The 26,850-nt window shown below is 35.9% G+C and overlaps 2 protein-coding genes across 2 annotated transcripts; one reads left to right on the forward strand and one right to left on the reverse strand.

The window, feature by feature from the left end:
- Positions 1-551: 551 nt before the first annotated feature.
- LOC115985471 (axoneme-associated protein mst101(1)-like) lies at positions 552-1,632 on the reverse strand. The gene is made up of 5 exons (XM_031108413.1): positions 1,561-1,632; positions 1,333-1,470; positions 1,120-1,245; positions 840-1,034; positions 552-773 (listed from the first exon to the last, which is right to left on the reverse strand). The coding sequence occupies exons 1-5, from the start codon at positions 1,630-1,632 to the stop codon at positions 552-554; spliced, it is 753 nt and encodes a 250-aa protein (XP_030964273.1).
- Positions 1,633-8,626: 6,994 nt separating this feature from the next.
- Positions 8,627-24,747, forward strand: LOC115987310. Its single transcript, XM_031110830.1, has 10 exons — positions 8,627-9,649; positions 9,781-9,876; positions 10,071-10,276; positions 17,784-17,977; positions 18,205-18,313; positions 18,424-18,737; positions 19,996-20,391; positions 21,299-21,380; positions 21,501-23,129; positions 24,321-24,747. The coding sequence occupies exons 1-10, from the start codon at positions 9,582-9,584 to the stop codon at positions 24,479-24,481; spliced, it is 3,255 nt and encodes a 1,084-aa protein (XP_030966690.1). The 5' UTR covers positions 8,627-9,581; the 3' UTR covers positions 24,482-24,747.
- Positions 24,748-26,850: the final 2,103 nt, after the last annotated feature.

The raw sequence follows: 26,850 nt of genomic DNA on the forward strand, positions 1-26,850 counted from the left end.
CAAAACCCTGCCACCTTCCTCTTCCACCACCATCACAAAATCTCAACCACCACCAAATTCGATCCGCCACCAAATCTTTGCCATCGCTGTGACCCACGACCCAAACGCATCATTCACCACCACATTACCACCGTGACCCACAACCTAAATCGAAACCCATGAGAAACCAGTGAGAGAGAGAGAGAGAGGAATGAGAAACAAACCACGAAGAGAGAGAGAGAGGTTATTTTAATTGAACAAAAGACCAAAGGAATATAAAATTATTATTTTTTAAGTTTTGAGCTAAAGTAGACTGCCATAGATGGTAGTCTATTGTAGCTCATTTGCCAAATTTGTTAAGAATAACACCATTGTTGTAGTATGCTTTTTGTGGAATGAGTTGCTAAAAATAGTTTTTTTAGCTTTTAAGAGCTTTAACCACTCTTTGACCAAGTATGAGCACTCACAATGGTGAAGCTAAAATTTTCTAACTTTTAGCATCTCAAAAACTCACTTTATCTATTTTAACACATCACTTTATATTACACCCAATATCAATGGTTCTAATTTTTTTAACACTTCGAATTCGTAGGGACTCCTGCAAGGTTGAGGGCTTCCTCCCATGTTACCTTGCAGTAATCCTTACATACCTCGACCAATTCCTCGGCTAGCCTAATCTCAGTTTCCTTTATACCGAGGAGGTAGGACACTTGCTTTGATGCCTCTGCCGCTTCCTTCTCTGCCTGGGCTGCTTCCTTGGCCTTTTGTAAGTCTGACTTCAACTCCAGGACCAGCTGCCTTTGGGTGGCCAACTCTATCTCAGTCTGATAGAGTAGCTTGCATTGGTCTTCAGCTTAGACCTGGGCGTTCTTTAGTCCGGCCTCAGCACTCCTCCTTTTCCTCTCCTCGGCAATCAATTTGGAGGCTAGCTCCTTGCACTTTTGCTTCGTGGCCCTCAAGGACTTTTCAGCCTTGACGTGGAGGTGGGCCTCGTTCTTAACATCATTACGAACCTCCTTGACCCATTCTTCAGCCACAAAGACCTTTTGGGTAATCTACACAAAGATAATAAGGCAACCCCATGTAAAAAGGAGGGAAGACATATTAATACTTAATTAAAAGATGTGATTGTAAACTTACCATGGCAAGGTCCCTTTTTAGGGATAAGAAGAGGTCTGGCTGCCTCACACGTCTCAAAGCATCTATGTCCTTGGGCAGGAGAAGGGGTTGCTCCAAGGCCTCAACAATGTGGGCAGAATGCCCTCCCTGGAACCCCCTAATGGAGGAGTTCCAAAGAATGACATCGCCATCTACCTCTAGCCGAGGAGATCGTATGTGCTACAGAATGCGCACCTCAGCCCCATTGGGCTCCTCCTTACTATTAGCGGAGGTGGCCCTTCTATCCTTGGGGTTCTTAGCAGTTTTCTGCTGTTTAGCCCCCTTCTGAGGCACCACCTCCCCTTCCTCTAGCTCCTGATCTTTTCTCTTCTTCTTGAGATTGAGATAGGGAGCAAGCCGAGGTCAGTTGTGGGAGAAGGGGGGAGAAGGGGGGAGACTGGGAGGAATTTGGGACTTGGGAACTTCCTTCAATGTGGACGCCTTGTTTTTCCCAGCCATAATGTCCCTCAGACCCTTCCTCTTATTCAAAGCCATTTCGTCCTCCTCTCCCTCGAATGAGCTATCCGAACGGACTACGACGAGAATTGGGGCATAAACACCTGAAAACTTGTCAGGTTCATCTTCGGCGTCTGATATGGGAATTATTTGGGCCCCCTAATCCTCTTCTTCCTTGAGGTGAAACTTGTCTATCTCCTCCTCAAGGAATAGGGGCAAGGAGGCGATTTCTTCTCTCGAAGCCACTGCTGCAGGAAGAATGGGGACAAGAGGAATCCCAGCTGGCATGATATCTTCACGAGCAAGAAATCCGAGAACAGAAACGTCTATTCTGCAGATTCTAGGGTCTCCGGCTCTTAATGACTGACTCGTGTCCTGGAATATGTTTGACAGAAGCTCGTAATCAAGTATTAAGTGCATGGCTCGCAGTTGCCTGTCTTCGCTTATAAATATTTCTGATCTTAGTACTGTGTTGAGACCCTGAACGTTAACCAAGCTAAGTCTTGGAGCGACGTGCCTTTTATCTGCAAAAACATTCGAGAAAGAAATCATGGTTAGACCAACAAAACTCATTATCAAAAGAAGATGGATTGTTAAAGGGAAAAGGTGGTAAAATTAAAAGGGCTAAATCCCTTGACAAGGGACCTAATCCTAGGGTACCCCACCTGGTTTTCCCTCCCGAGTTGGGCAATGAAGACCGTCGTGCCATTTCCTGGAGGCGATCAGATAGTCATCCTTCATGCCTTTGTTGGACTTAGGAAGATACGATACCAATCTAACGGTGGTGGACCGGGACTTGAGGTAATATCCCGTGTCGGAGAGTTTGTGGCACTCGTACATGTGAATGACATCATACCACGAGAGTCCCAAACCCATCTGCTCGTTAAGAGCATCTACGCTACCCAAAACCCTAAATAGGTTAGGGTGCTTTGGTGAGGACTTAACCTGTGGTTGATTAGGTAGTCCCGGGTCACCCTACCCATGGGAAGTGTCATTCCTCCTTCTATGAAAGCGATCATAGGAATAACAACTTCCCCTTCCTTCTTATCTGTGACTATTTGGTCTGGAGCACAATACTGCAGGGTTACTCCCTGCGAAATGTGATACTTAGCCCTAAAACCCTCCATACCAGTTAGAGAATCTACAAGGTGCTTGAACCTACCCATTTAGGCGAACTAAAGGGACGCGAAAGAAATTTTCAAAGGAAAGAAACAAAGAATAGAAGGCCGAGGAGATCAGTCGAGAAGAAATTAACCTAGAAGAGAGGAAACTTACAAGGATGAGTACGTTAGTTGCTTCTAGTACTTCTTAAAGGATTGAATTTTTCAAAAAAAAGACTTGGATACTTTAGAAATTTGGGAAGCTTTGAAGGTTTGGGAATTATGAATTTCTTGAGAGCTCGAAGATTTGTAAAGCAAAGAGAGAATAAACCCTTCAGGCACTTTATATAGAGGGTGGAATTGAGTGGGAGTTATCCCGCTCAAAATTCAAGGAAAAAACGCCTACCGTTAGATCTACATCTCATCGTAGGATGTGGAGAATAAAGCGTTGCCTAGAGCAACTAGTGATGCAACGCGGGCTCCGAAGCGTCAGGAATAATTATGAAGCGCATGAAACGGTGGTCTCATGTGTGCAAATCAAATTAATAAATGGTCTTAAACTCTTAAAAATCAAAACCCCACTTTTTATCCTCAGATAGAAGGGAAAAAACCAGAGTTTTGAAGGGCTATTATAGGGATAAGGGCCCAAAGTTATGTGTTGGGCCTTGACCAAGGATGTTGGTTGGTCCGAGAATAAATAAACAATAGTAGAGGTGTTAAACTTAGAGTCCCATAAGTAGGTTGCAAGTGGAAAAGTAGGGGAAGGTGGTTCGAGGAGAAGCATCTCCTCGGATAAATAAAGCACATATCAAATGTATATCCCATCATTCAAGGTGACCCTCCAGGAAATTCCACCGATGGGGATGAGTGTTATGAACGTATAGGAGGGATGGAAGCTCAGAAATATCTAAGGAAAAACTACTGTCATTGCATTGAATGCTCTGCAGCTAACTTTTTGGTCACATTTATGTGGAGAAGACCCCTGAACAGTGCTGCCTTGACTACCCCAACTCACAGAGGGTCAAAAGGGGTGTTCGATGGGACAAGCACTCAAGTAGTGCCCTAGATGGTCAACAACTGGAGGATCAAGATCATTGAAAGGGAGATATATAATGTAAGAGACCCCTAAAAACAGGGGAGATGGAAAAATTAAGAGAAAAACATTGTAGCCATCAAGAATTGACTTTGTAATCACACTTGAAAGAAATATATAAGAACAAATCTCCTCGGACTGTACCGAAGACGATTTTCTTTAGTTTGAATCAATTTATTTTCATTTTCTTGTCTTCTAAACATGTTACATTTGTTGTCCAACTCGTTAAAACCCATTTTTCCAACCCACTCTCTACAAATTCATTGTATTGAGCTTTTTGGGTCTAAGTCTATCCACCCTCTTGGGCTAGGGATTCAAATTTGGTTCTTACAAAAACCAATAACAATTTATCACCTATGATTTGTTATGAAAGTGTTGTGAAAAATGTTATAGATGTATCATATCTTTTTTCATAATACCTTTATTTTTAGTTACGATTGGTTCTAGCATGATATTTTATTTTGACCTACATGGAAATAACACTTCAATAATTGTGAAAATATTGTGACAATTTATTGTGTTACTAACTAATTGTATATAAACCGGGTAACTAATAGTTCATATATCTATAAAAATAAAAAAAGGTTCAACTAATGATGTTACCAAAAAACAAAAAAAGGAAGAAAGAAAAATGGCCAGTACAGGATGAGTTGAATAAACCAAACACTGTAGCTATAAGAATTGGCTCTTTTTATATATACTAGTGTGGGTTGCACGTGCAAGACACGTGCTACTCCTTCAGGGAGAAAATTAATATAGATTTTTTTTTTTTTTTTTTGGTTGAAGAAGTATGAAACCATGTACTTAAATTCAAAATAACTATTTGAATATCTATTTACTATGACAATTTCTTAGAACCTATTTACTAAATGTAATATCTACTCATCAAAAATGTTACAAAGAATGATAATGAATGTCATCATCTTTCCACAATATTTAAATTTTTTGCAATGAATGAAGATATATGCTACAATTTTTTTGAAGATTTTCATCAAATTAAATACTTGTAACCATATACAATGAAGATTTTGTTATTCATATTTCATTCTTTATCATCTTATTTAATGAGTCTAACTACAATGTTTAGTTTACTTATTTTTAATGAACACCCTTTTAAGTAGGAAAAGAAATTAAAAAAAGAACAAAATAACAAAAGACATTTGTTATCAAAGTTTCTATTAGATAAAATTATAAATCTAGAAGATTTAAACCTAATAAATTAGTGTTCTCTAGGTAACAAATAGAATACCATATATCATCATTCTAACTTTTCAAGCATAACTACCAGTCTACCACATAATATTCAAAATACACGAAGAAATTTTTTGGGACATTAAAATTTAGTAGGAGTATTTTAGATATTGCACAATGGAATATTTTAGGAATTATAAAATTTCTTTAGGGTTTAATTAAGAAAGTAACAATAGGAGTATATGCTCATTTACAAAATATAAAGGAGGAAATTATTCAACTTTAGTTTTGGGGGGAATGAAACTACCTCAAACATAAAGGAGAAAAGTGCTGCTTCGTCAATTTTTGTGTGTGTATGTGTGTAAAACAATGTGTTTATTTTTTATTTATTTATAACTTGAAACAATGTGTTAAAAAAAATCAACCTAAAAAATTACGTATAAAACAATGAATTTTGGTTCAACAAATTAACTAAACCAAAAAAGAAGTCTAGGGACACAACAAAATATTACGATATTTTTACAATACCTTTATTTCTAGTTATGGTGAGTTCTGGTCTGATATTTTATTATTTTATTTTAGAGTAATGTTACATCAACAACATTTTCATAATAAATCCTAAGTGGTAAATTGATATTGATTTTAAATTTGGCTAACCACTTTTAACCATGTATTAAAAAAAAACAAAAAAAAAAGCCAATCGAAGAAAATTGTGCCTAAAAAAATGAATTTTGGCTCACCAAATTTGACTAAACAAAAAAATAAGCCTAGGAACACAACAAAATGTCACACAAAAAAAAATCCTAGGAACACAACAAAATGTAACAACATTTTCGCAATATTTTTTTATTATTTACAACTATGGTAGGTCTCAGTTTGATATTATTATTTTATTTTTTTACATCCACAACATTTTTATAGCAAATCTTTAGTGAAAAATTATTACTGGTTTTAAAATTATGCATTAAAAAAAAAAATAAACAAAAAGACAACAGAAGAAAATTGTGTGTGAAACTGTGATATTTGGCTCACCCAATTTGACTATACTAAAAAAGAAGTCTAAGAATACAAAAAAATATCACAATATTTTCACAATACCTTCATTTTTACGAATCGAATAGATTTTTTTTTTTTTATATTTTATTTGAGAGAAATGCTACATCCATAACATTTTTAGAACAAATTCTAAATGACAAGTTGTTATTGGTTTTAAACTAAGCCTACTACTGATATCACTTTTTTATCCATAAAAAATACCTTGCCACATAAAATTTGTTGTGAAATTATTGTGAAAATGTTGTGGACATAGCATTACTCCTTAAACTTTAAAATCAAGCAATTTTTCCCTTAATATTTTGGAAAATAGCAAATATGTCATATTGTTATTCTCTCAGATAAACCCTAATGAAATCTTATGATTCTTAAAATATTTATTTTATAATGTCTAAAATACTTCCACTAAATTTTAACATCCAAAATTTTTTCTTCACATATTTTTGAGTTTTAGATGGTAGTAATTCTTAGTTTCTTATTTTATTATTTTATTTTGACCTTTAAAAAATTGACACTTTAATAATTATGAAAATATTGTAAGAATGTGTTGTGTTAGTGTAAATGTGTATGCATATATAAATATTTAAAAGAAAAGACAAAAAGAGCACAAGCAAAACCGGTGTACTATGAGAAAAAAAAGGCCAATAAATAGTGCAAATTGTCAAATAATTATAAAAATATTGTAATAATTTGTTAAGTCGGTGTAATTGTATATGCACATATAAATAACAAATATTTAAAAGAAAAGACAAAAAAGCACAAACAAAACCGACGAAGAAAAAAAAAAAAAAACCCTGATGAACAGTGCGAGTTGAGCAAACTAAATGCATTGTACAAAATTACTGTTTGCACATTCGCATAGAGATTTAAGAAATGCTATTTACGAATGAGTTTGATGTTACAAATATTAGTTGATTTTTTTTTATTTAACTTGATTTGACTCATGCTTTGATGTTACAAAAATCAATGTATGCATTTGTCGGTGTTAATTTCGTCATGTTTAATAAACTATATGGATTTATTTGGGATTTGTTTATTATATTAAAATTGAAAATTTTTTATTAAAAATACTATAGATAAAGATAAAAATTAGCTGAAACAGTATAGTGAGACTCATGAATAGTACCAAAAAGTGTAGTGGGATCCATAAATAGTACTAAAAAGTGTAGTGGGACTGATGAATAGTAACAAAAATAAGCTAAATAGTAAAATAAATTGGCAAAATTAATCATGCCAAGCAGACACTATATTTATGAATTAATGCATATGTGCTTAAAGAGAAAAGCTAATCGACTCATCAAACCAAAATTATAAATCACACCAAGTAGAGTTCAACACTGCCTTGAATTGGTGCAATGTAGCATCGTCATGCTTAAAGAAAAAGTGACCTGGTCTGTGTAATGAAAAAACATGCCTCCAAATTAGCCACATCAAATTGTGTACACCCATATATAAAACTAAAAGTATATTTTATGGATGTAATAAACATATAATATTACATACTTCAATACATCTGTAGGTGACTGTTGAGGTTTCATCACATCTTAGGTTCGAGTTCTTACAATGATTGCAATTGCAATTTCTAGTAAATCCTAGAAACTAATAGAGCTTGGGGTGTGCGTGGATTCAGGGTCTTCGAGCTCTGGTTCGAGCTGATGGTACCCTTAAGCTTACCCAAATGTACCGTGGGGTGTGGGACAATAACTGCCACACACGAATCTTTTTTTTTTTTTTTTCCCTAAAAAAAAAAAAGCCGAGCCTTATGATTAAAAAAAAATTCGGGCCTTATACTTGCAAGTTTGTTTATGAACACATTATTATATTTGATTTTAATTCGTTTAGTATTTGAGTTTAAATTAAAATTGAATTTTATTCATCTGTTAAATAAATGAATATAAATATTATATTTCTCGAATTTGAGCTTGACTTGTTCATAAACAACTGTACTTTTTTTTTGTTTTTTTTTGGAGAAGAAACAACTGTATTGTTATGTTAGTTGAACAAGAGTATGCTGTCAAGAGTCTTGTTCAAATTTTCTCTCTTCTAACTATCATAAATTATTGACTAAACGGTAAAACTTTTCGTCTAAATTTTATTATAATTCATTTCAGTCTTCTAACTTTACTTTCATTCATTTTAATCATTTAAGTTTCAAATTTATTCAGTTAAGGCATTTTTGTTAAATTCCATAAAAAAAAAAAAATATATATATATATATATAAATATTTTTCAATTATTAATTAGATTTTTTAATTTAAAATTTTGTTTAAAAAAAATTTAGACAATTAATAGGAGCATTTAACAAAAGTTGATAGAGAAAATTTAATTGTATAAAATTAAAATTTAAAGAATTAAAATGAACAAAAGTAAAATGAAGGAACTAAAATGAATTTTTGTGAAATATAAAAGGTATGTCTTGCATTTCAACCTAAAATAGTTTACGAAAAAAAATATAAAAACAATCGAATTATTACCAAAAAAAAAAAAATGTAAAAAGAAAAAGGAGCGTGCTCTTCACGAACAAAACAAGCGACTGCGTTTTCTTTTTCTTCATTGCGTAATTAGTATTATTTTTTTCTCTGAGCAATTTGAAGTTTTTTTCCTGCAACAGGGTGAGGAATTGAAACTCTCTGCCACTCTCTCTCTCATTTCTCTCTCCATCTTTGCCCTTACTCTGAAACTCTCTCTCATCGATCGCTCCCAACAGAAAGAGATTCAAAACAAAAACAAAAAAAAAACTCACAGATGAAACCCTAATTTTCACTTTTCACAACACGTTACTGTAATTCTCTCTCTCTCTCATTCTGCTTTGTGATCCAGGTACACCAAAACCCTAATCTCGATGCTTATAGCTTAAACCGAAACCCTAGAATTCGACCCGCTCTACGATAATCCGGAGCTAATCTGATCGAATTTCGATAATATTTTTCGATAATATTTTCTTGGTTCGTTTCCTTTATTATGCAAAGATTCAGCTCCTGATTTGTGAAAAATAAGAGTGATTTTCTGTGTACATGTCTGTGTTTTGAGCTTGAATTTCTTGGATTAGGGCTGTGGAAGATCGATAGGAATAGCGTAAATTTAGAAAGAGGGAGTTCAGGTGGGTTTTTTTTAAATCTTTGGGTTCGTTTGGGTTTTCTGAGTAGATTGAGCTAGATCGTAGAAAAGAGAAAATAGGAAAAGAAAATCAATCTCTTCGAGCTAGCGGATTGGATTTCACTCTGATTTTTAATTAGTTAAGGCTTGGAAATGCCATAACAAGGTGATAGATGAGCAGGGATTAGCAATTTGCTTGCATTAATTTAAAGGGTTTTACCTGTGAGCGTGCCATATTGAATTAGGAATTGGATTAGCGTTGGATGGAGATGGTTATTGAAATTTTGTGGAGGTGGGAGTGCTTTTAGTGATTCATATGGTGATTACAATATCTGGGTATTGCTTATTGGGCAAGGGATTGTACTAGAGTTGGCGAATTTTTCTGTGGTTGACAACGCGCGCTGCTTAGCCTTTGTTAGAATATTCGAAAATTGTTTGTACCAAACTTTGCAGAAATGAGCTTGGAGATTGAAGAACAAAGTTCTATGGATCAGCCAGTCGAAATGAATCACGAATCACAAAAGTAATGAATTTTTTTTGCTATATCTAGTTTTAAATGGTGGAATTTTCCTTTATTGAATATTTCATTTGTTTTTTTTTTATTTTTAATTTTTAGTGAGCTTTGACAAATTATATTTGTTTTAATACATGTAGGAAGATGAAAACTTATACGAGGGAGTTTTTAATTTCATTAAGTGAATTGGATGTTTGCAAAAAGTTGCCTAGTGCGTTTGACCAATCAATTCTAAGGTAAGATGCCTATTTTATATGGGCAAATAAAAATCCATGTCTTCATAGTCCAAATTTGTAAATTATGAAGATAAAACGTTGTGTTTAGTTTGCTTAGCAGTGCCTGGTATTGCTGCGTTATTGCTGCTGATTTAACTATGCACCATGTTATGCGTTGTTGTTAATATGTATATACTTTTGTAAAAAAAAATTAGTGAATTTGAGGATTCTTCCCAAGATCGGCAAAGAATCTCTGGCAACCTGTCAGCCAATAGTTTCAGGCGTAATGAATATGGTTCATCGCCACCTACCAGAGGGGATTTGAATAGTTATTCTCGTGGTGTCCATGGAAGATGGGAAAGTCGTTCGTCTACACGGAGTGATAAAGATAGTGACTCGCAATCTGATTGGGACCCGTCAGGTGAGATTTTAGATTAATTTATGCTTATGTTGATATTTTGATTTTTTTTTTTTTTTTTTTTTTGAGAATCAATATTTTGATTTTTAATTGTTATGTACCAACATGGACCTGCTTGTATATTTTTGCTCTTATGTATATGTGTGTGTATTTAGATATTTTTTGCACAAGTGTCCATGATAACTTTCCGTATATGGTTCTTACCAATAGTTAGTAGGCTTTAACCTGCAAAACTACATGTGGGAGAAGTGGCTGATGAGTCCATCATGCTTGTATGTTTTACTAGCCAATAAGATATTGGTGCTTTTAAAAGTATTTTAGCCAGTGAGCTCTAGCTCGAATGGTATTTCATCTTCTCATTAGAATGCGATGGACAATTAGGTCGTGGGTTCAAGACCACTTGTGTACATTTGTAAGTCTCCAATAAAAAAAAGTGTGCTTTATCACCATGGTTTAAGTTGTACAATTTGTCTGGTTGAGTCGGTGAAAATCTCCTCTAACATTTTAGTGAAAAGGATAGGTTTAGAACTATATTTAGCTTCCTTCCTTGTGTACTAAACTACCAATTAACATGTTAAATACAGTGTGACAAAAGGCTTGCTACGTTTGTAAAGGTAACAATACAATGACAATAAGCAAGCTTTAGTCCCAAATTTTTTGGGGCCCGCCCTTAGGACCTCAACAGATTAATCAAGGCAGCCACATGTACTTCTGCCATGCTATTATATCCTAAGTCACTCTCAATTACTTCTTTAATTGACATGTCCTTTTTTTACTAGTACTAATGTTATTATTATTATCATCATACCTTTTCTCTCTCCCTCAAGTTGAATCAACTCAAGAATAATTGACATGTATTCTTTGCTCTCATTTGAACATGACCAAACGATCTCAAGCGATGCTCCCTTATCTTCCATCAATGGGGATATCATTATTTTTAAGCAAATTTCCTCATTTTGAATCATATCTTTTTGTACTTTTTCACTTATCCATCTTAAGATTTTCATTTCATCTACATTCATTTTATGAATATGTTTCTTATTAACACCACATTAAGTACCATAGAGCATAGTTAGTCTTATAGGAGTCTTATAAAATTTTTCCTTTAACTTAATGAGATGGGTTCAAGTTACACCTGGTGTAACTCTATAAGAGTTACACCTTTTTTAAACCATTGATTTCCATGAGATCTAATTGTAAAAAAAACACTAGTGTCATGTCATTAAGTCATTAAATTCTCTTTCTAAAATAAACAGAAAGTCATTAAACTCTCCTCTCTCACCTCTCTTTTTCTCTCTCTCTCTCTCTCTCTCTCTCTCTCTCACATCTGCCTAGACTTGCATTAACTCCACCGATGGTCGCACATAACTCACAGTCCCAAATAGAAGCTCTTCCTCCCATAACCCAAAATAAAAAAAAGGTGTTCCAAGGTTCCATATATACATTGTAATGGTGTTCCTGTGAGAACTAGATAACACCTTAACCTTTTCAGCCTAAAAACCTAAACACCTGTACCTAATTCCTTGTTTCTTAAATTTACTCTAATTTTCCTATAAAGTGGCATTTATTGAAGACCCAAAAGAGCATGTAAAGGAACAGTCAATTTCTTAAAGGCAGGTCTGGAATTATGAAGGAAGGAATTTAGACAAACAAGATGGTCCACAATGGTTGTAACCAACATGATGAAGAGGCTAATTACATTCTAATTGATTACATGTACAATGATTATTTAGATTCATTTGACAAATATTTGAAGGCCATTTGTTTATTTGGCGAACTACCTGATGGATTACAACATTGAAAAAGGTTAGGAAAAGTAGAGTAAATTTAAGAAATTAAAAAAGGCAATTCGATGGCTTTTTTTTTTTTCTTTTTTTTATTTGGGTTGTGGGGGGAGCTTCTATTTGGGACTGAGTCATGTGTTTCCATTGGAGGAGTTCATGGGGTCCAAGCAGATGAGAGAGAAAGAAAAGACAACGGTGGAGGGTGAAAGAATTTAATAACTTTTTGTTTATTTTTAGAAAAGAATTTAATGACTTAATGACATGACACTAGTCTTTCTTTAACCATTAGATCTAATGAAAATCAATGGTTTAAAAAAGGTGTAACTCTTATGGAGTTGCACCAGGTGTAACTTGAACCCATCTCTAACTTAATAAGTATATTACAATTACACAATACTCTTGATGCACTTCTCTACTTCATCCACCATGCTCTTATCCTACGATTCACATCCTCTTCAATCTCTCCATCTTTATGAATTATTGATTCAAGATATTGAAAGCTCTTGCTCTTTAGTACCTCTTAACCATTGAGTCTTACTACCCCTTCATCTATGCTTTTACTTTTACCAAAATTACATTTCATGTGCTTTGTTTTAGTCCAACTTCATCGGAAGCCTTTTGATTCTAGAGCGTTTCACCAAATTTCTAACTTGGCATTAATTCAATTTCTAGTTTCATCCACGATAACTATATTAGTAAACAGCATGCACCAAGAGACTTCTTCTTGAATTGATTTAGTGAGCTCATTCATTACTAGTGCAAAGAGATATAGACATAATGCTAATCCTTAATGCAAACCTACAGTGATAGGAAACTCATTTGTGATGCTTTCATTTGTTCTCACACTAGTTACAACTTCGTTAACATATCCTTAATCAACTTAATATATTTTAGAGAATCTCTTTTCCAAAACCCACCACATAAGCTTTGTAGTGACCTTATCATATGCTTCCTCTAGGTCAATACACCCTTGTCGAGTTTTGTAAACATGAATTTATCCCCAATCCTCCTAACCTCGACAAATTCCTTTTTAAGATTTTCATCTATGATTATCCTACCCAATTTCTAATTTTATCTTTTCCAGTGTACCATATTTTATATATTGTATGTGAAATTTCTCTAGATATCTCACCTACCCACTTAGTCCACTTAGTCTCCTGAAGGCATATTATGTTTATGCTCTTCCTAATCATTGTATCTACTATTTCCGTTAGTTTTCTAATTAAAGAACCTATATTCCAAGTGCCTGTATGAATCCTATTCTCTTGGACTAGCTTCTTTACCACACCCGTCCATCAAAGTGTGGGAACTCTTGCCCATTTTTCACTACTCCGGAGGGCCGATGTAGTGTGCCACTTAAAGGGAACACCCTAGCTAAACATTGCCCACTTTTCACTATATTTGGGGTTCAATGCAGCATGTCACTAATAGGGGACTCCCTGATGCGTATTGTAGTGGATCCTGACTAATTTAGACTGAATGTCAACTTTCCACAACCCTCTTTTTCCCGGGCTTATTATTGGCTGTGAACAAAATATATGACACTAAGCATAGACATAGATGAAGTTGTAAAGATAAAAATCAGTTATTAAAATTTAATCATGTCTTGCAGTGTTCAGTTGATTGAAGATTTATCATCTTTTCAAAACTCAGCCTCTAAGATGTCATAAGAATTTACTTGGCCTCTTTTTGTATCTAGACTTACTGAAGTTGTAATGTAAAATGAAAATGTTGGGTGACTTGTCAAAAAAGAAAGAAAGTTTTAGGTGATCATATTGAGCGATTGGGAGGGACAGTGGCAAATCATTCTCTATACAAGTTCTCTCACAAAGGTTTTTGAACAGAATTTTGACAGGTGCGAGGTGTGAGTGCCTATGTGTTGTAGGACACAACCAAAACGATGTAGCAAGAAAATAAAGGATAGGTAACCTAGGAATTGAGGCTTGATTGGAGTCAACACTAAGCAAAAAGAAAAAAAACCTCTAAGAGTCAACACCAGACCAGCACCAGACCAATGGGAGTATTCCAAGAGAAATTTTGTTCATCATCAAAATAAACCATTTTAATAGGAGTATATTATTGTGCTAATATAGATTATAGACTACTAAACCCTAGTTTTAATTGATGTAAGGAACCCTAATTCTAATTGACTTAGGAAACCTAATTTTAAATTACTTGGGAATTCTCACTTATTTGAATTATAAAATTTCCCTTGCTCTAGGATACTAATTATTCTACTCAATACTCCATGACAAAGACAAGGGAAATTCTCACTTATTGTCTTTGTCATGGAGTATTGAGTAGAATGATTACAAAAGCAATGTCAGTAGATTGTATACACGGGGTCTCTGTTGATATCTTGAGTGGCGTATCTTTGGTAATTTCTCATGTCCTCTATGCAGATGATACTCTTGTTTTCTGTGAGGCCAATTCTACAGAATTGCTTTGAGGCAGTGTCATAGGTTGAGGATAAATCTGGGTAAATTTGAAATTGTGTTAGTTGGGAGGTTTTGAATATTGATGATTTCGTGGGTAATCTTGGATGTCAAGTATAAACTCTCCCTTTGAAGCACTTGGGGCTTCCATTAGGAGTAGCTTTTAAAACGAAATCCATTTGGGATCCTATATTAGATTGTATGCAATGGAGATTGGCCGGATGGAAGAAATTGTATTTGTCAAAAGGGGGCTCTACCACTCTCATTAAAAGTACTTTATCAAGCCTCCCCACTTGTTTTATGTTTTTGTTTTCTCTTCCAGTGGGTGTGGCAAATCAAATGGAGATACTCTAGAGAGATTTCCTTTGGGGTTGCATGGGTGAGGAGTTCAAGAGCCTGTTTGGTTTATGGGTTTTCATCACCCAATTTTCAGTTTTCATCACTCATTTTCCAAATTGTGGGCCCCACACCAACTTTGTTTGTTTGGATCAATTTCTTAACTCAATTTCCATAATACTAAAAAAAAAATGAGTTTGAGTTATGAAAACTGAAAACAAATTTTTGATATTTTCAGTTTTTGAGAATTGAGTTTCAGTGGCATTTTTGTAAAATTAAGCAAATAATGGGACCCTCCCATATGACTTGTCCCATCACATAAAGTCTCTCTCCAAAAATTAGTTTGACCTCATTTCTTTTTCTCCAGCCTGTTGTCTCTCCTCCCCTACCATTTTTTCTTCTGCCTAGAGCTCTCTCCTCGCCAAACCTCCATTGCTCTTCCATAAACCACCATGAGCCACCGTGAGATGGCTCTCAATCAAGTCTCTCGATTCAAGCAGCCTAGATTGGTTCAAGCTCAGCCTCATTCACTCCGGCTTGAGCTCTCTCTCTTCCCCTTTGCTAGATCATTTTCTCTCTCTTGAGTTTTGGTGAGCATTTTCTCTCTCCCTCTCTCCTCCCCTTTGCCAGATCGGTTCATCTCTCTCCTTAATTTCGTATTTTCGTGATTTAGGTCTCCAATCTAAGGATTTGGGTCTTTGATCTAAGGATTTGAGTTTGGGTTTTTTGTTGTGGTTGTGGTTTGAGGCTTGGGCTGTGGTGGAGCTTGTGGTTGTGGGTTTTCTGTGCATTCGTTTGGATTTTTTGGTGGAGGTTGTGGTTTTGGTTGAGGGCTATTGGTGGGTTTGGATTTTTGATTCATTCGGAATTTTTGGTGGAGGTTGTGGTTGTGGGTGTGGGTTTCTGGGTTTTTGCCGTTGGTGGTGGTGGAGCTGGGTTTGGGAGTATCGGCTACTCTGCATTTTATGGGTTTTTTGATGGGAGAATATGAGAGAGGATGAAGAGTAGAAAAGAAAAGGGACGCGGGTAGCAACCATAACCTTCTGTGTAGTGTCAATGGGTGGGTCCCCCATTTTGTCAAAAAATGGAGTTAAAAACTGAGATATATGACTGAGTTTTGTGACCAAGCAAAAGTGTTGGATTTTTTGAGTGATAGTGGGGTTTGGGTTATGAGTTATGGGTTTTGAGTTTGAGTTATGAAAACTGAGTACTGAATTATGAAAATTGAGACAACCCTAAACCAAATGAGCCCTAAATTTCATTCAGTGGGTTGGAGACTTGGAGATCTTGTTGCACCCTTGTTAGTCAAGGGGGTTTGCGAATTAAGAGTTTTGTCTTTTCAATCTAGCTTTTTTGGGCAAGTGGTTGTGGCATTATGGATCAAAGAGGTGGCTTTATGGTGTTAGGCGGTGGATGTGAAATATGGATCCAGCCCTTGTTGCTTGGGAGAGGTGAGGGGTCTCATGGAGTGAGTTTATTGAAACACATCTGCAGAGGGTAGGTTTGATTTTCTCGTTTTATTTGTTGTGATGTAGGTGATGGCATTAGAGTCCTTTTGGCATGAAGTATGGCATGGGGAGGATGCTAAGAAGGATCAGTATCCAGCTTTGTATCTTATTGCCAGGGATTGAAATGCAACAATTGCAAATTACATGGAGGTAAGGTAGGGCCAGGTTTATTGGAACCCTTTGTTCATTTGTGCAGTGCTAGATTGGGAAGCAGAGGAGGTGACTCAGATATTGGGGGATCATTACAGCAGTAAGATTCAGGTGGTGTTGGGGGGGGGGGGACATTGATATGGGTCCCTTCATTTTGCAAAATGAATTCCTAGCGAAAAGTTATTACAAGTTTATGCAGGGGGGTGGGCCACAGATTTAGTGGAAGAGTATATGGAAAACTCCTGTCCCACCTAGGGTGGCTTTCTTTGTTTGGTGTGTGGTTCTTGAGATAATTTTGACAGCCGATCAATTAAGAAATAGGGCTATTATCATCCTAGAATGGTGCTTCATGTGTAAACGCAGTGTGGAGGATGTGAATAACTTATTACTGCACTATTCGGTGGCTCAGGATTTGTGGTCCATGATATTTTGTTTGTTCGGTGTCTCTTGGGTGATGCTGTGTTCAGTAAAAGAAATTTTGTTGAGTTGGGCAGGGTAAAGTGGGAGGAGAGGCAGCAGGGGAGCTTCATTAGTGTTTCCATTGAGTACATTGGTGTGAACGAAATGCAAGATGCTTTGAGAACCAGGAGCTCTGTCTGATGAAAGTTGAAGTTTTGGCTGTTGGAAGTCTTTATACAAGTGATGCTCAATGACTTCTTTGATCGAAGAACCCTTCGATTTCATGGACTCCCTGGGTTCTAGTTAACTGTTCTGTTTTTTCTTGTTTTGTTTTTGTTTTTGTGAGCTCTTTCCTCTTGTATACTCCCATGTACTTGATGAGGGTTTTTATTTTTTATTATTATTTTTTTAATTTTTATCTATCAAAACAAATCTTTCCTTGGCTTCCTGCATCACTATGGCCTATGTGTTGCTATGGAGAGACTTATCAGAAACCTTGATAAGCTCAATGCACTTTCTGAATCCTTGATGATGTCTTTTCCTGCTAGAGGATTAGTAGGGAATGATGCTTCTTGGTGTTCAATTGATGTCTGTCACCTAATCAACCTGGTTTACACCCTTCTTCATGCCTGTGCGTTTCATATGTATGTCTTGAAAACAAATGAATTAGGTATCTATGACAAATGTTTTAATGTCATTCTATAATTTAGTAGTGTATTTTATCTATGCCTACCTTGTTACCGCATATAACATTCGCATTTAATGCTCATTAAATTTCACGGAATATTTTTTAAGTGCTGAGATCTGGATAGATTGTGGGTTTGTCTGAAATAAGCAACTGTCATATATTTTTTTTGTTGTATCTTTTTACTATTCATAATTTCATATCAACATTCAGAGTCTGGGAGGCGTTATGGCAACCAATCCCGGCGATCTTGGCAAGTTCCTGAGCATGATGGACTTCTTGGTAGTGGTTCTTTTCCTAGACCATCTGGATATGCAGCAGGAGTTTCTGCTCCAAAGTTACGAGCTAATGATCAATACCAGCTCAGTAAGACTAATGAGCCCTATCATCCACCCCGTCCTTATAAGGTTAGGATCATATTTATTTATGTTCTTGACTATTATTTGTAGGCAAATGTCAGACCATAATGCCTATAGTTGTGGATTTGGAGTCATGCGGCACTTTTACAGTGCTTCTGTATGATTTTATATACCTTTAAGAGTAAATGTAATGCAAAAAGAATGAAAGACCAGTTGTAATTCATGTTAGATGAACCTCCCCCTGATGTGATTTTTTTCTACTGTAAATTCTCCAGGCAGCACCTCATTCACGAAGGGAGGGCAATGACTCATTCAATGACGAAACATTTGGTTCTTCAGAGGATACAAGTGAGGACAGAGCAGAAGAGGAAAGAAAGAGAAGAGGTAATTCGGATTGACTGGCAGAGGCAACTCGTGTGTGTGTGAGAGAGAGAGAGTAACTACATTACTTCTTCTAAGTTTGCGAGTTTAAAATTTGATGACTTTCCTTTCAGCTTCCTTTGAGTTAATGAGGAAGGAACAGCAGAAAGCATTTCAAGAAAAGCAGAAGTTAAATCCAGAAAAGCGTAAAGATGGGTTCGACATTTCCACACTGATGGAGGATTCCAAAGACGAGAAGATACTTTTGAATAGAAGCAACGAGTCTGGTGACTCTGTGATATTAAAAAACTCAAATAATGATTCTGAAAAATCTTCTTTACCCCCACAAACTCCAGCAGCCAGACCACTTGTACCTCCAGGTTTTACAAGCACAAATGTGGAAAGGAATCTTGGACCAAAGTCTGTAATTCATCCCCATACGGTGGAGGTAACAATATTTCATTTTAATCTGATTGGTATGCATGGAAAAGTGATTTATTTGAAAAAGGAAATAAGAAAAGTGCATACTGAAGTTGGCTGGTAATGCATGTTTCTTTTTGTCACAAGAATTTGATCCAAACATTTAGTTGCCATATTTTTATGATAAAGGGGTTTTAGTAAGCATTTTACTTTTTCTATTGATTTGGAAGTGTTGTTCCATCTTTATTGAAGGTTTAAACCTAAATTTTTGTTGTGCTTGGACTTTTGTAGTTTATTGGAAATATTGTAGTGTTTGAGAATTCACCAGGAAGAAGCTGAAAAGTCAGTACTCAGTAGCAATATCGAGTAATTCTACCTAAATTCAGTAATTACACAAAAGAGGAAACCCTTGTCGTAATGATAAAATGCAAATTCAAGATCACTTGACACTTTCCAATTATGAGTGTTATAGAAAATTCTAGGAAGGAAAGGGGACATTTGCTGATTTGCTGATCACTCTTTTCTTCCTCTTCCGCCCACTCTCTTCTCTTGCCTATCTGTGATGCCATGGGCTTCAAAACCTGTAAGCCTTTGAACTACTACCTAATACATTCTAATATGCTAGAAAAAGTCTAGGGACACAACAACATCTAACATGTAAATATATATATATATATATATATATATTTTATTTTATTTTATTCCGACCTATGGTGGGTTGACACCTTAGCTTGTTGTGAAAATGCTTTGAGATTTTGTTGTGTCCATAGAAGAACTCTGGGCTATGACTTGAACACCCATGCTTGTTTATATGTTTTCTAACATATTCATGAAAGATATTTTCTAGAAAATTCATTAATTAGATCTGTGTAATAATATAAAGGTCATAGTATTGTTAAGAATGCAGGAACAATGTATTTTTGGGAGGCTGATATTCTTGTTAAGGAATGGGCCTGTATAGTATTGTTTAGAATGCAAGAGAAAATTTATTTTGAAAGGGTGATATTCTTGTTAAGGAATGAGCCTGTCACTTGTGTACAGTGTCATTTAATAGTCGTAAGTCTGGCTATATCATGTGGTTTAGTTTCCACTTGCTGACCAGTCTGCTAGGTTTAGTGTGTGCTGGCTTAGCATATATATATATATATATTTTGTGTGTGTGTGTATTGTTTCTTTCTTTTTAATAGCAAATATATGTTGACCCATGATTGAATCATGTAATCATATGTGATGTCATCTTTTGCTTTTCCTCTCATTAATAGTACATGCATCTGTTGCTTCTGTAGGTTGTGAATCCTGAACTTGGGAATAGCCTTGCACATGCCAAAGGTAACCATGTGTTAAATGGGACTTCTGATAATCAAGTGGAGAAACAGTCATCTGAACAAAAGGGTTTGACTGAGCACCAACTCGGAAGTACTAATATGTCAATAAATAATATGAGTGAAAAGAACCTAAATGCAATATCTAGTAAAACAACTGACATGGATGGTCAATTGTACAAGAATTCTTATCATTCAGAAGCTGTTGAAGCTTCAGAAAGTGAAGTTATTGATCTTAATGCTGAAAAGGTTACTGGGAATAAAATAGTAGGAGAATCCAATCAAAATCACTCAACTTCAATCCTAGATAAAATTTTTGGCGCTGCAATAACTGGTGGTGGGCCCTCTAGTTTCATTGAGGTAATCATGGTTTCTAATGGAACTTTCTTAATGCCCCTTCTGTGCCCTTTTTATGTTGATAAATATGAAAAAATATCTGTAATTTTAATACACTATCAGTATCAATACAATCCTTATATTTGTTTAAACTAAATTTTCAGGCTTTTTAAATGAATAAAATTATTTTTTTGATTGGTAAGTTATGCACCTGGTGGGTCTTGAATCCATGACCTCACCCTATACATTTCTCTTGCAAGGGGAGTAGGTTTCATTTATTCAGAATTTTCTTTCTGCCATGCCTTGGCATTCTTTCAGCTGTTGCCATGACATTTGATGTATGGGTGTACTTAATTTGATTGACTGATATTTGATCGATATCTGTTTCCCTCATGAGTGTGAATAAAAAATTAGGTTGTAGTTTTATAAAACGATGATTTCTAATCCATTTGTGGTTCATTGAATATTACTATGCCATGTTAACATGAAAATAATACTTATAGAATACAGGTATGCGTTGCCATCACCAAAATTTGTTGAGTAGCTGATAAATACTTGCATAAATTACAATTAGAGGATCATGTGAATATTGATTCAAAATTATACTCCGTTGGAATGGGTGGAACATCTTTTGGTTCTAATTTAAGTCCCAAGTGAATTTGAAATGAATTTTATTAAGTGAATTTTAGCTTTGACTATATTATCTGCCTTGAACAAGTTTGCCAGTTTTTTTTAACTGTACTTTGCATGGGTTCTTCACTTCTTATCCCAGAGAATGTATTTGTTGCTATTTTTTGGTTGACATATATATATATCCTTCTAAAAGTAGAATTGTTGCTATTTTTTGGAAGGATGCTCATATTCTTGTTTTTGACTACAAAGTCCTCACCTTGATGTATCTCTCTCATAAATTTATTTGTTTTTTTTATAGCATCATGATAGTAAAGTAGATGAGACATTGATCCCTCCTGCTACCCAATCTTCCAAGTTTGCTCGTTGGTTTCTTGAAGAAGGTATGCTAGTGTCAATGTTCAGGTTTTAAGTGTTTGGATATGTTACAACTTAAAACTGGTTTTTGATTTATGTTAAATAATATGCGTTAAGCTCTGATTTTTCTTTCCATGTTGCTGCAGAAAAGAAACCAGTTGATGATCTCTCCAGCAGGCGGAATGACTTGCTCTCATTGATTGTCAGTGGTGAGAAAGGTGGATTGCAGGTTTCTGATGTGAAGAATACCGACCATGTTTTACCTAATATTCCTTTTCAAAGCTCTGAACCTGCAGACAGGCATGCAACACCAAATGTAACATCGGCCATAGTTGAAAACTCTGAGCTGTACAAGAATAAACCACAGGCAGTTCCAGTTGTCATTACTTGTGAAGATCTTGAGCAGTCGATGTTGTCAGAAATTAGTGAAAATGTCGCAACTTTGCAGCCACCTATTCAAGTTGTGAGCATTCCTGATAAAAAGATTGAGCCGCCAAAAGCTACAATCGATGATAGTGCATCTCAGCACCTCCTTTCATTGTTACAAAAGGGAACAAGCCTGAAAGATATTGAACCATCCCAAAATCTAGAAATCCAATCTTCAGAGAAACTACATAACAATGAAGGAGCAAGTTTAGCAAGTTTTGACTCTGCAGTTCATGATTCAAAAGAGTTAAATACCAAGAATGCCTCCAATTCAGGGCAGGCTCTGACTCTTGAAACACTCTTTGGGACTGCTTTTATGAAGGAGCTGCAATCAGTTGGAGCACCTGTTTCTGTCCAGAGGGGCTCAGTTGGGAATGCAAGAGTTGATAATTTGGAGCCTCATGAGTTCCCTTTTCCTGGCATGGATGATGGCCATATGCCTACAAATGAAATTGGGTCCAATACAATTAGTTATGAAAGCAGTGTTTTAACCTCCCAGCAAAGAGTGCAAACCAAACCGGTAATGATTGAAGAGCAATGGTTAGGTTTTGATGATCCTCAAACTGAACTGGATTCATCACAGCTTCGAACTGGCTTAAAGTCTAAGCTTGGTGGCTTTGATGGGCCTGTTGATCTTCGGCTTCCTGAAGAGGATAGCTTGATTATGGTAAATGATCCTTTGAGCCTTCAAAAGTATGCGACTGCCGGGAATATAGCTAAAACTGAAGTGTCACCCTCCCCAAACACTCAAGTTGGCATTGCTGAAAAACTAGCTTTCAATTCTATCTTCAAAGACGAGAGATCTTTTATGGGAGGTCAAGAAGGTCAACCCTTTCTTCGTGGCCCTTATGATCTGAGGGAGCCTGATATTCCTTATCAGGGTCTGAGTGTTCAACCATCTTCTCCACGGCTTCACCCTCCTCATTCTAATCATTTGGGACCGCTGTTCCATCAGTTAGATTCTCATCCTTCCAATATTAATGCCCAAATGAAATTTATGGCCCCTGAGGGAATCATCCATCATGATCCTCCACCAAATCGTCAATTTCCTGCAAATATGCTTCGTCCTCCTTTCCATCACCCCAGCACTGGATTGAGTGGGCTTGATCCCCCCAGTCATCACCCTATGCTGCAACAGATGCACATGTCTGGAAACTTTCCTCCACCTCACCTGCTTCAAGGATTTCCCAGGAGTTCACCCATGCCAGCTCCACCAAACAGGGGTGCACCTCTGCCTCCTCATGTCAACAATCAGATGAACAATTTTATGCCTGAAATGAACCCACTGCAAGGCTTTCCTTTTAGTCACCGGCAGCCAAACTTTGCTGGTCTTGGAATGCCACCACCAGGTAAATCTCTCACTCCTCTATCGTTCTTTGTATGCGATTTTTCACGTTGTTTCTTGCTTTTTAATTTTTACCATGGCTAACTGCTTTCCTTATATAATTTGATTGGGTTGTGGTAGATTTCACTGCAATGGTTTCATTTGAGCCCAAATTGTGTTAACGTGGTTCTCTTGGAATCCCAAAGTTTTCTTGGTGTAGGATTCTAAAATTCTACTTCTCAATCAGCCTAAACCATATTTTAGCACATTATGTATGACCCCTGGACTGGTAAAGTCTCTTGTCGTCAAACAAGAGATTTGGGGTTTGAACTCTGTCTACACCAAATCCAATTGATGTCTTGGCCTCTGATGATAAAGAGAAATTATCATGGAGTTGATGCCATAGGTTGAAATTATATTGTACCTATCAAAAAAAAGTGTGACCCCTCTTAGAATTTCGCTTTATCAAACTTTCCCTGAACGATTCTCCAAAAAAAAAAAAAAAAAAAAAAAATTCCCTGAACATGAACAATTAATTTAATTTAATTTAATTTAATTTTTTCAAATAAAATGTGAAGTTATTCATGGTGGTAAATGTGGACACGAAATCATTGATGTCCTCTCAACTTCATTGGCCTTACTGTGACAATTTAGATGGCCAACTAGACCAGCTTTTTATGATTTCTTTTCCAAGAGATGCCATCAGCAAAATACCATTTTCGCCTTTCATTGAAATGGAGGTGAAATGTTGATTTACTGTGTTAAAATGCAAATAAAAGGTGAAGAGCATAATGCTTAGCTCGTACGTTTCTTTTCCTTCTATTCCTTCTTTTATGTCCCAACACGCTAGAGAAAATACACCATATTTGTTCCAGTCCATTTCCATTTAAGATAAATATTCATACCATTCCATTTTGTTCTTTGATATGCTCCTAGAGGAAGGAGAAAAAAGGCAATGATAAAAATTTTGAGACTGCAGCTGCATTTGAATCATTGTTATATATGTTTGCATTATGCAAGAAATTGCATGTCTTTTACTAAGAGCCTTATAGTTTAGTGGCATAGCTTGCCCTTATTTATTAGGAGAGCTAGGGTTTAGATCCCTCACCCCCATTGTTGCAAATTGCAATTATCTAATTGTCAAAAAAAAAAAAAAAAAAAAAAAAGACTGCATGTCTATCTTATTTTTTCTAATTTATTCATTGTTGAATTTCAGCTCCTGATGCTGGCGGTGGAAGCAATCATCCAGAGGCAATCCAGAGGCTTTTCGAGATGGGGCTCAGGTCAAATTCCAAACAGATTCAGCCTTTTGCCACTGGTGGCCCGGGTCAGGGGATGTATGGTAATGAACTGGACATGGGTTTTGGGTATAGATAGTTGACCATTAACTGTGCTTGTGTATATGGCAATGTATTCAACATCTTTTGCTTGGATGTGCAACTCCTTGCATCATGGGATTATATGCTTCTTTTATGAGGGAATTAGGTAGCTTAGTGTAATTAATGGATGCTTCTCGCACTTGCACTTATTGTTTTGCTTTGATTTTGTTGTCAAATTTAAAAGAAAAATCAGAGTATCTACTGAACTGAGGAAGTCCAATGGACGAGTTGGTCATAGAATAAGAAGAATGAAATGGGGTATCATGCTACTAGAAAACTGATGATTGCTCTTTTTCTAGATAGGAACAAGAATTGGCCACCCGTCTTGCCGAGTCAAGAAGCCATTCTAGTTTTTAGTTTCTACCCTCCTTTCAAAATCAAGTTAGGGTAGGGAATTAGCACCCGTTGACTACTCCGTGCCTTTTAGCGTGGATATTGTTGGGTTGATGGTGAACACATTGATACTATCTTAAATGTTAATATTCAAATAAGAATATCTTAAATGTTAATATTCATATAAGAATTTGAAGCATCTCTTCATAGGTTTCCATTCATTTGATCTGTTCATGAACTGTTAGAATTCGGCTCGTGAAAAGTTCATTTATATTCATTTGTTTAGCAAACTTATCAAATTCAAACTAAAGTTTAGGCTTGACTATTAAATAAACCAATCTCAAAAATAATAATTAACAAGAGGCTTGATTTAACTATATAATATTATATTTTTAGGGAGGGGCTCATCTTCAGTTTTTATATCTCTTGTTTCCTCCCATTTTTAAATGGATGAAAAAAAAAAAAAAAATCTCCTCCCTTTTCTAAATAGAAGAAACAGATGGAAAATAACTGATCCGACTATTAAAACGCCAACATGAAAAAATACTATAGTGACCTAAAAAAAAGTAATTTCCTCCTCTCTGCCTCTCCTCTTCACTGGGCAATTGTGCAGCATCACCAAGCCAATCACTCTGCAATTATGCAGCATCACCACGACAAACTGAAAAAACAGCATAAACTGAAAAGACAAGCCAATCACTCTGCAATTATGCAGCATCACCGCGACAAACCGAAAATACAGCATAAACTGAAAAGCCAAAACCCACAATATTAGCCAAACCGAAATCCCAAACCATCGGTAAAAAGTTAAATCTCACCATTGACGGCTCTATCATATGCTTGCAAGAAAATCACTTGTTTTCTGTTTCCGATTTTCCAATCAGGTTGGAAACCAGTGAGCTTGTCGTCGTTGAGGTTTCAAATCTCAGAAGAGGGGTTTTGTATTTGGACTTTGAAAAAATTATTGTTTTGTATTTGGTTTCAAACCTCATCATGGGCCAAATATAGTTTTTTTTTTTTTTCATAGAAGATATGGTAATGTTGGCTTTGGGTTTGTTGTAAACTTGTATCGTTTTAATTATTCTGGGGTTTTCTAGACTGGTTGAAAATTTTTAAAATTTTCATTTTGGAGGTCAGATTTTAAAATTGGGGGGGGGGGGGGGGGGGTGGGGAATTAAGGAGATTTATGCTTAATTTTGTAATTTTTTTTCCAAACCTCCGTCAGGGTCTTTACTATTGAGCTCTGAAGAGCAAAGCAAAGAGAATGAGAGCTGTGGAAAGTAGCTGGAGGCAGGTGAGAGTATTAAAAAGCCGAGGCAATTTTGTCTTTCCACAGCAACAAGTGTTTTCACTCTTGTTTTCTCTCTAATTCGAAGAGATGGATCTTTTGTGAGCTCGGGTGGAAAATGCTTGTGTCCCACAAAAAAATTTCCTCACCTTCTTTCCTTACCAAACAACATTCACTCTTATTTTCTCTCATTTATTGTCCATTCACTCTATTTCACCTCCAACCAAACATACCTTAAAAGTTTACCCACGAAATTTGTCAGATTTCGATTGTCATATTTCACATCTCTGTCTCTGCTAAAATTAGTCATCGTTAAAGTTTTCAGATCTACACGCCTCTTTATTTATTATTATTTTTTTCTTTTTCAGATAGTGAAAATCAAATTATTTTTAGTCTTCTTCTTGTGTTTAGTTCTCTAGTTTTAAAATGATATTCAGCTTGACAAATTGAGAGATTTTTAAATTTTGAAAACTACCTTCAATCTTTAAATCTTCTACCTTCTAGGAAAATAAATAAAAATCTGAATGAATATTTTTAAGAGAGAGAGGGGGGTGGGGGGCAAAACAAGAGAAAGAGAGGGAAAATGAGAGAAGGGAGATTTAGGTGGGCTATAGCCCAGAAAGCTACAAAGAAGGATGGGTAACTGTAGAAAGAGAAAAAAACGCACAAATTGAGAGAGAAACTATTTTTGACATGGCCTTTTTTACACCTTTGGATGGTCGGTCCGCTAGGTGTCATTCATCTAT

This window comes from Quercus lobata, chromosome 4 (assembly GCF_001633185.2).
Source record: "Quercus lobata isolate SW786 chromosome 4, ValleyOak3.0 Primary Assembly, whole genome shotgun sequence".
Classification (NCBI taxonomy): domain Eukaryota; kingdom Viridiplantae; phylum Streptophyta; class Magnoliopsida; order Fagales; family Fagaceae; genus Quercus; species Quercus lobata.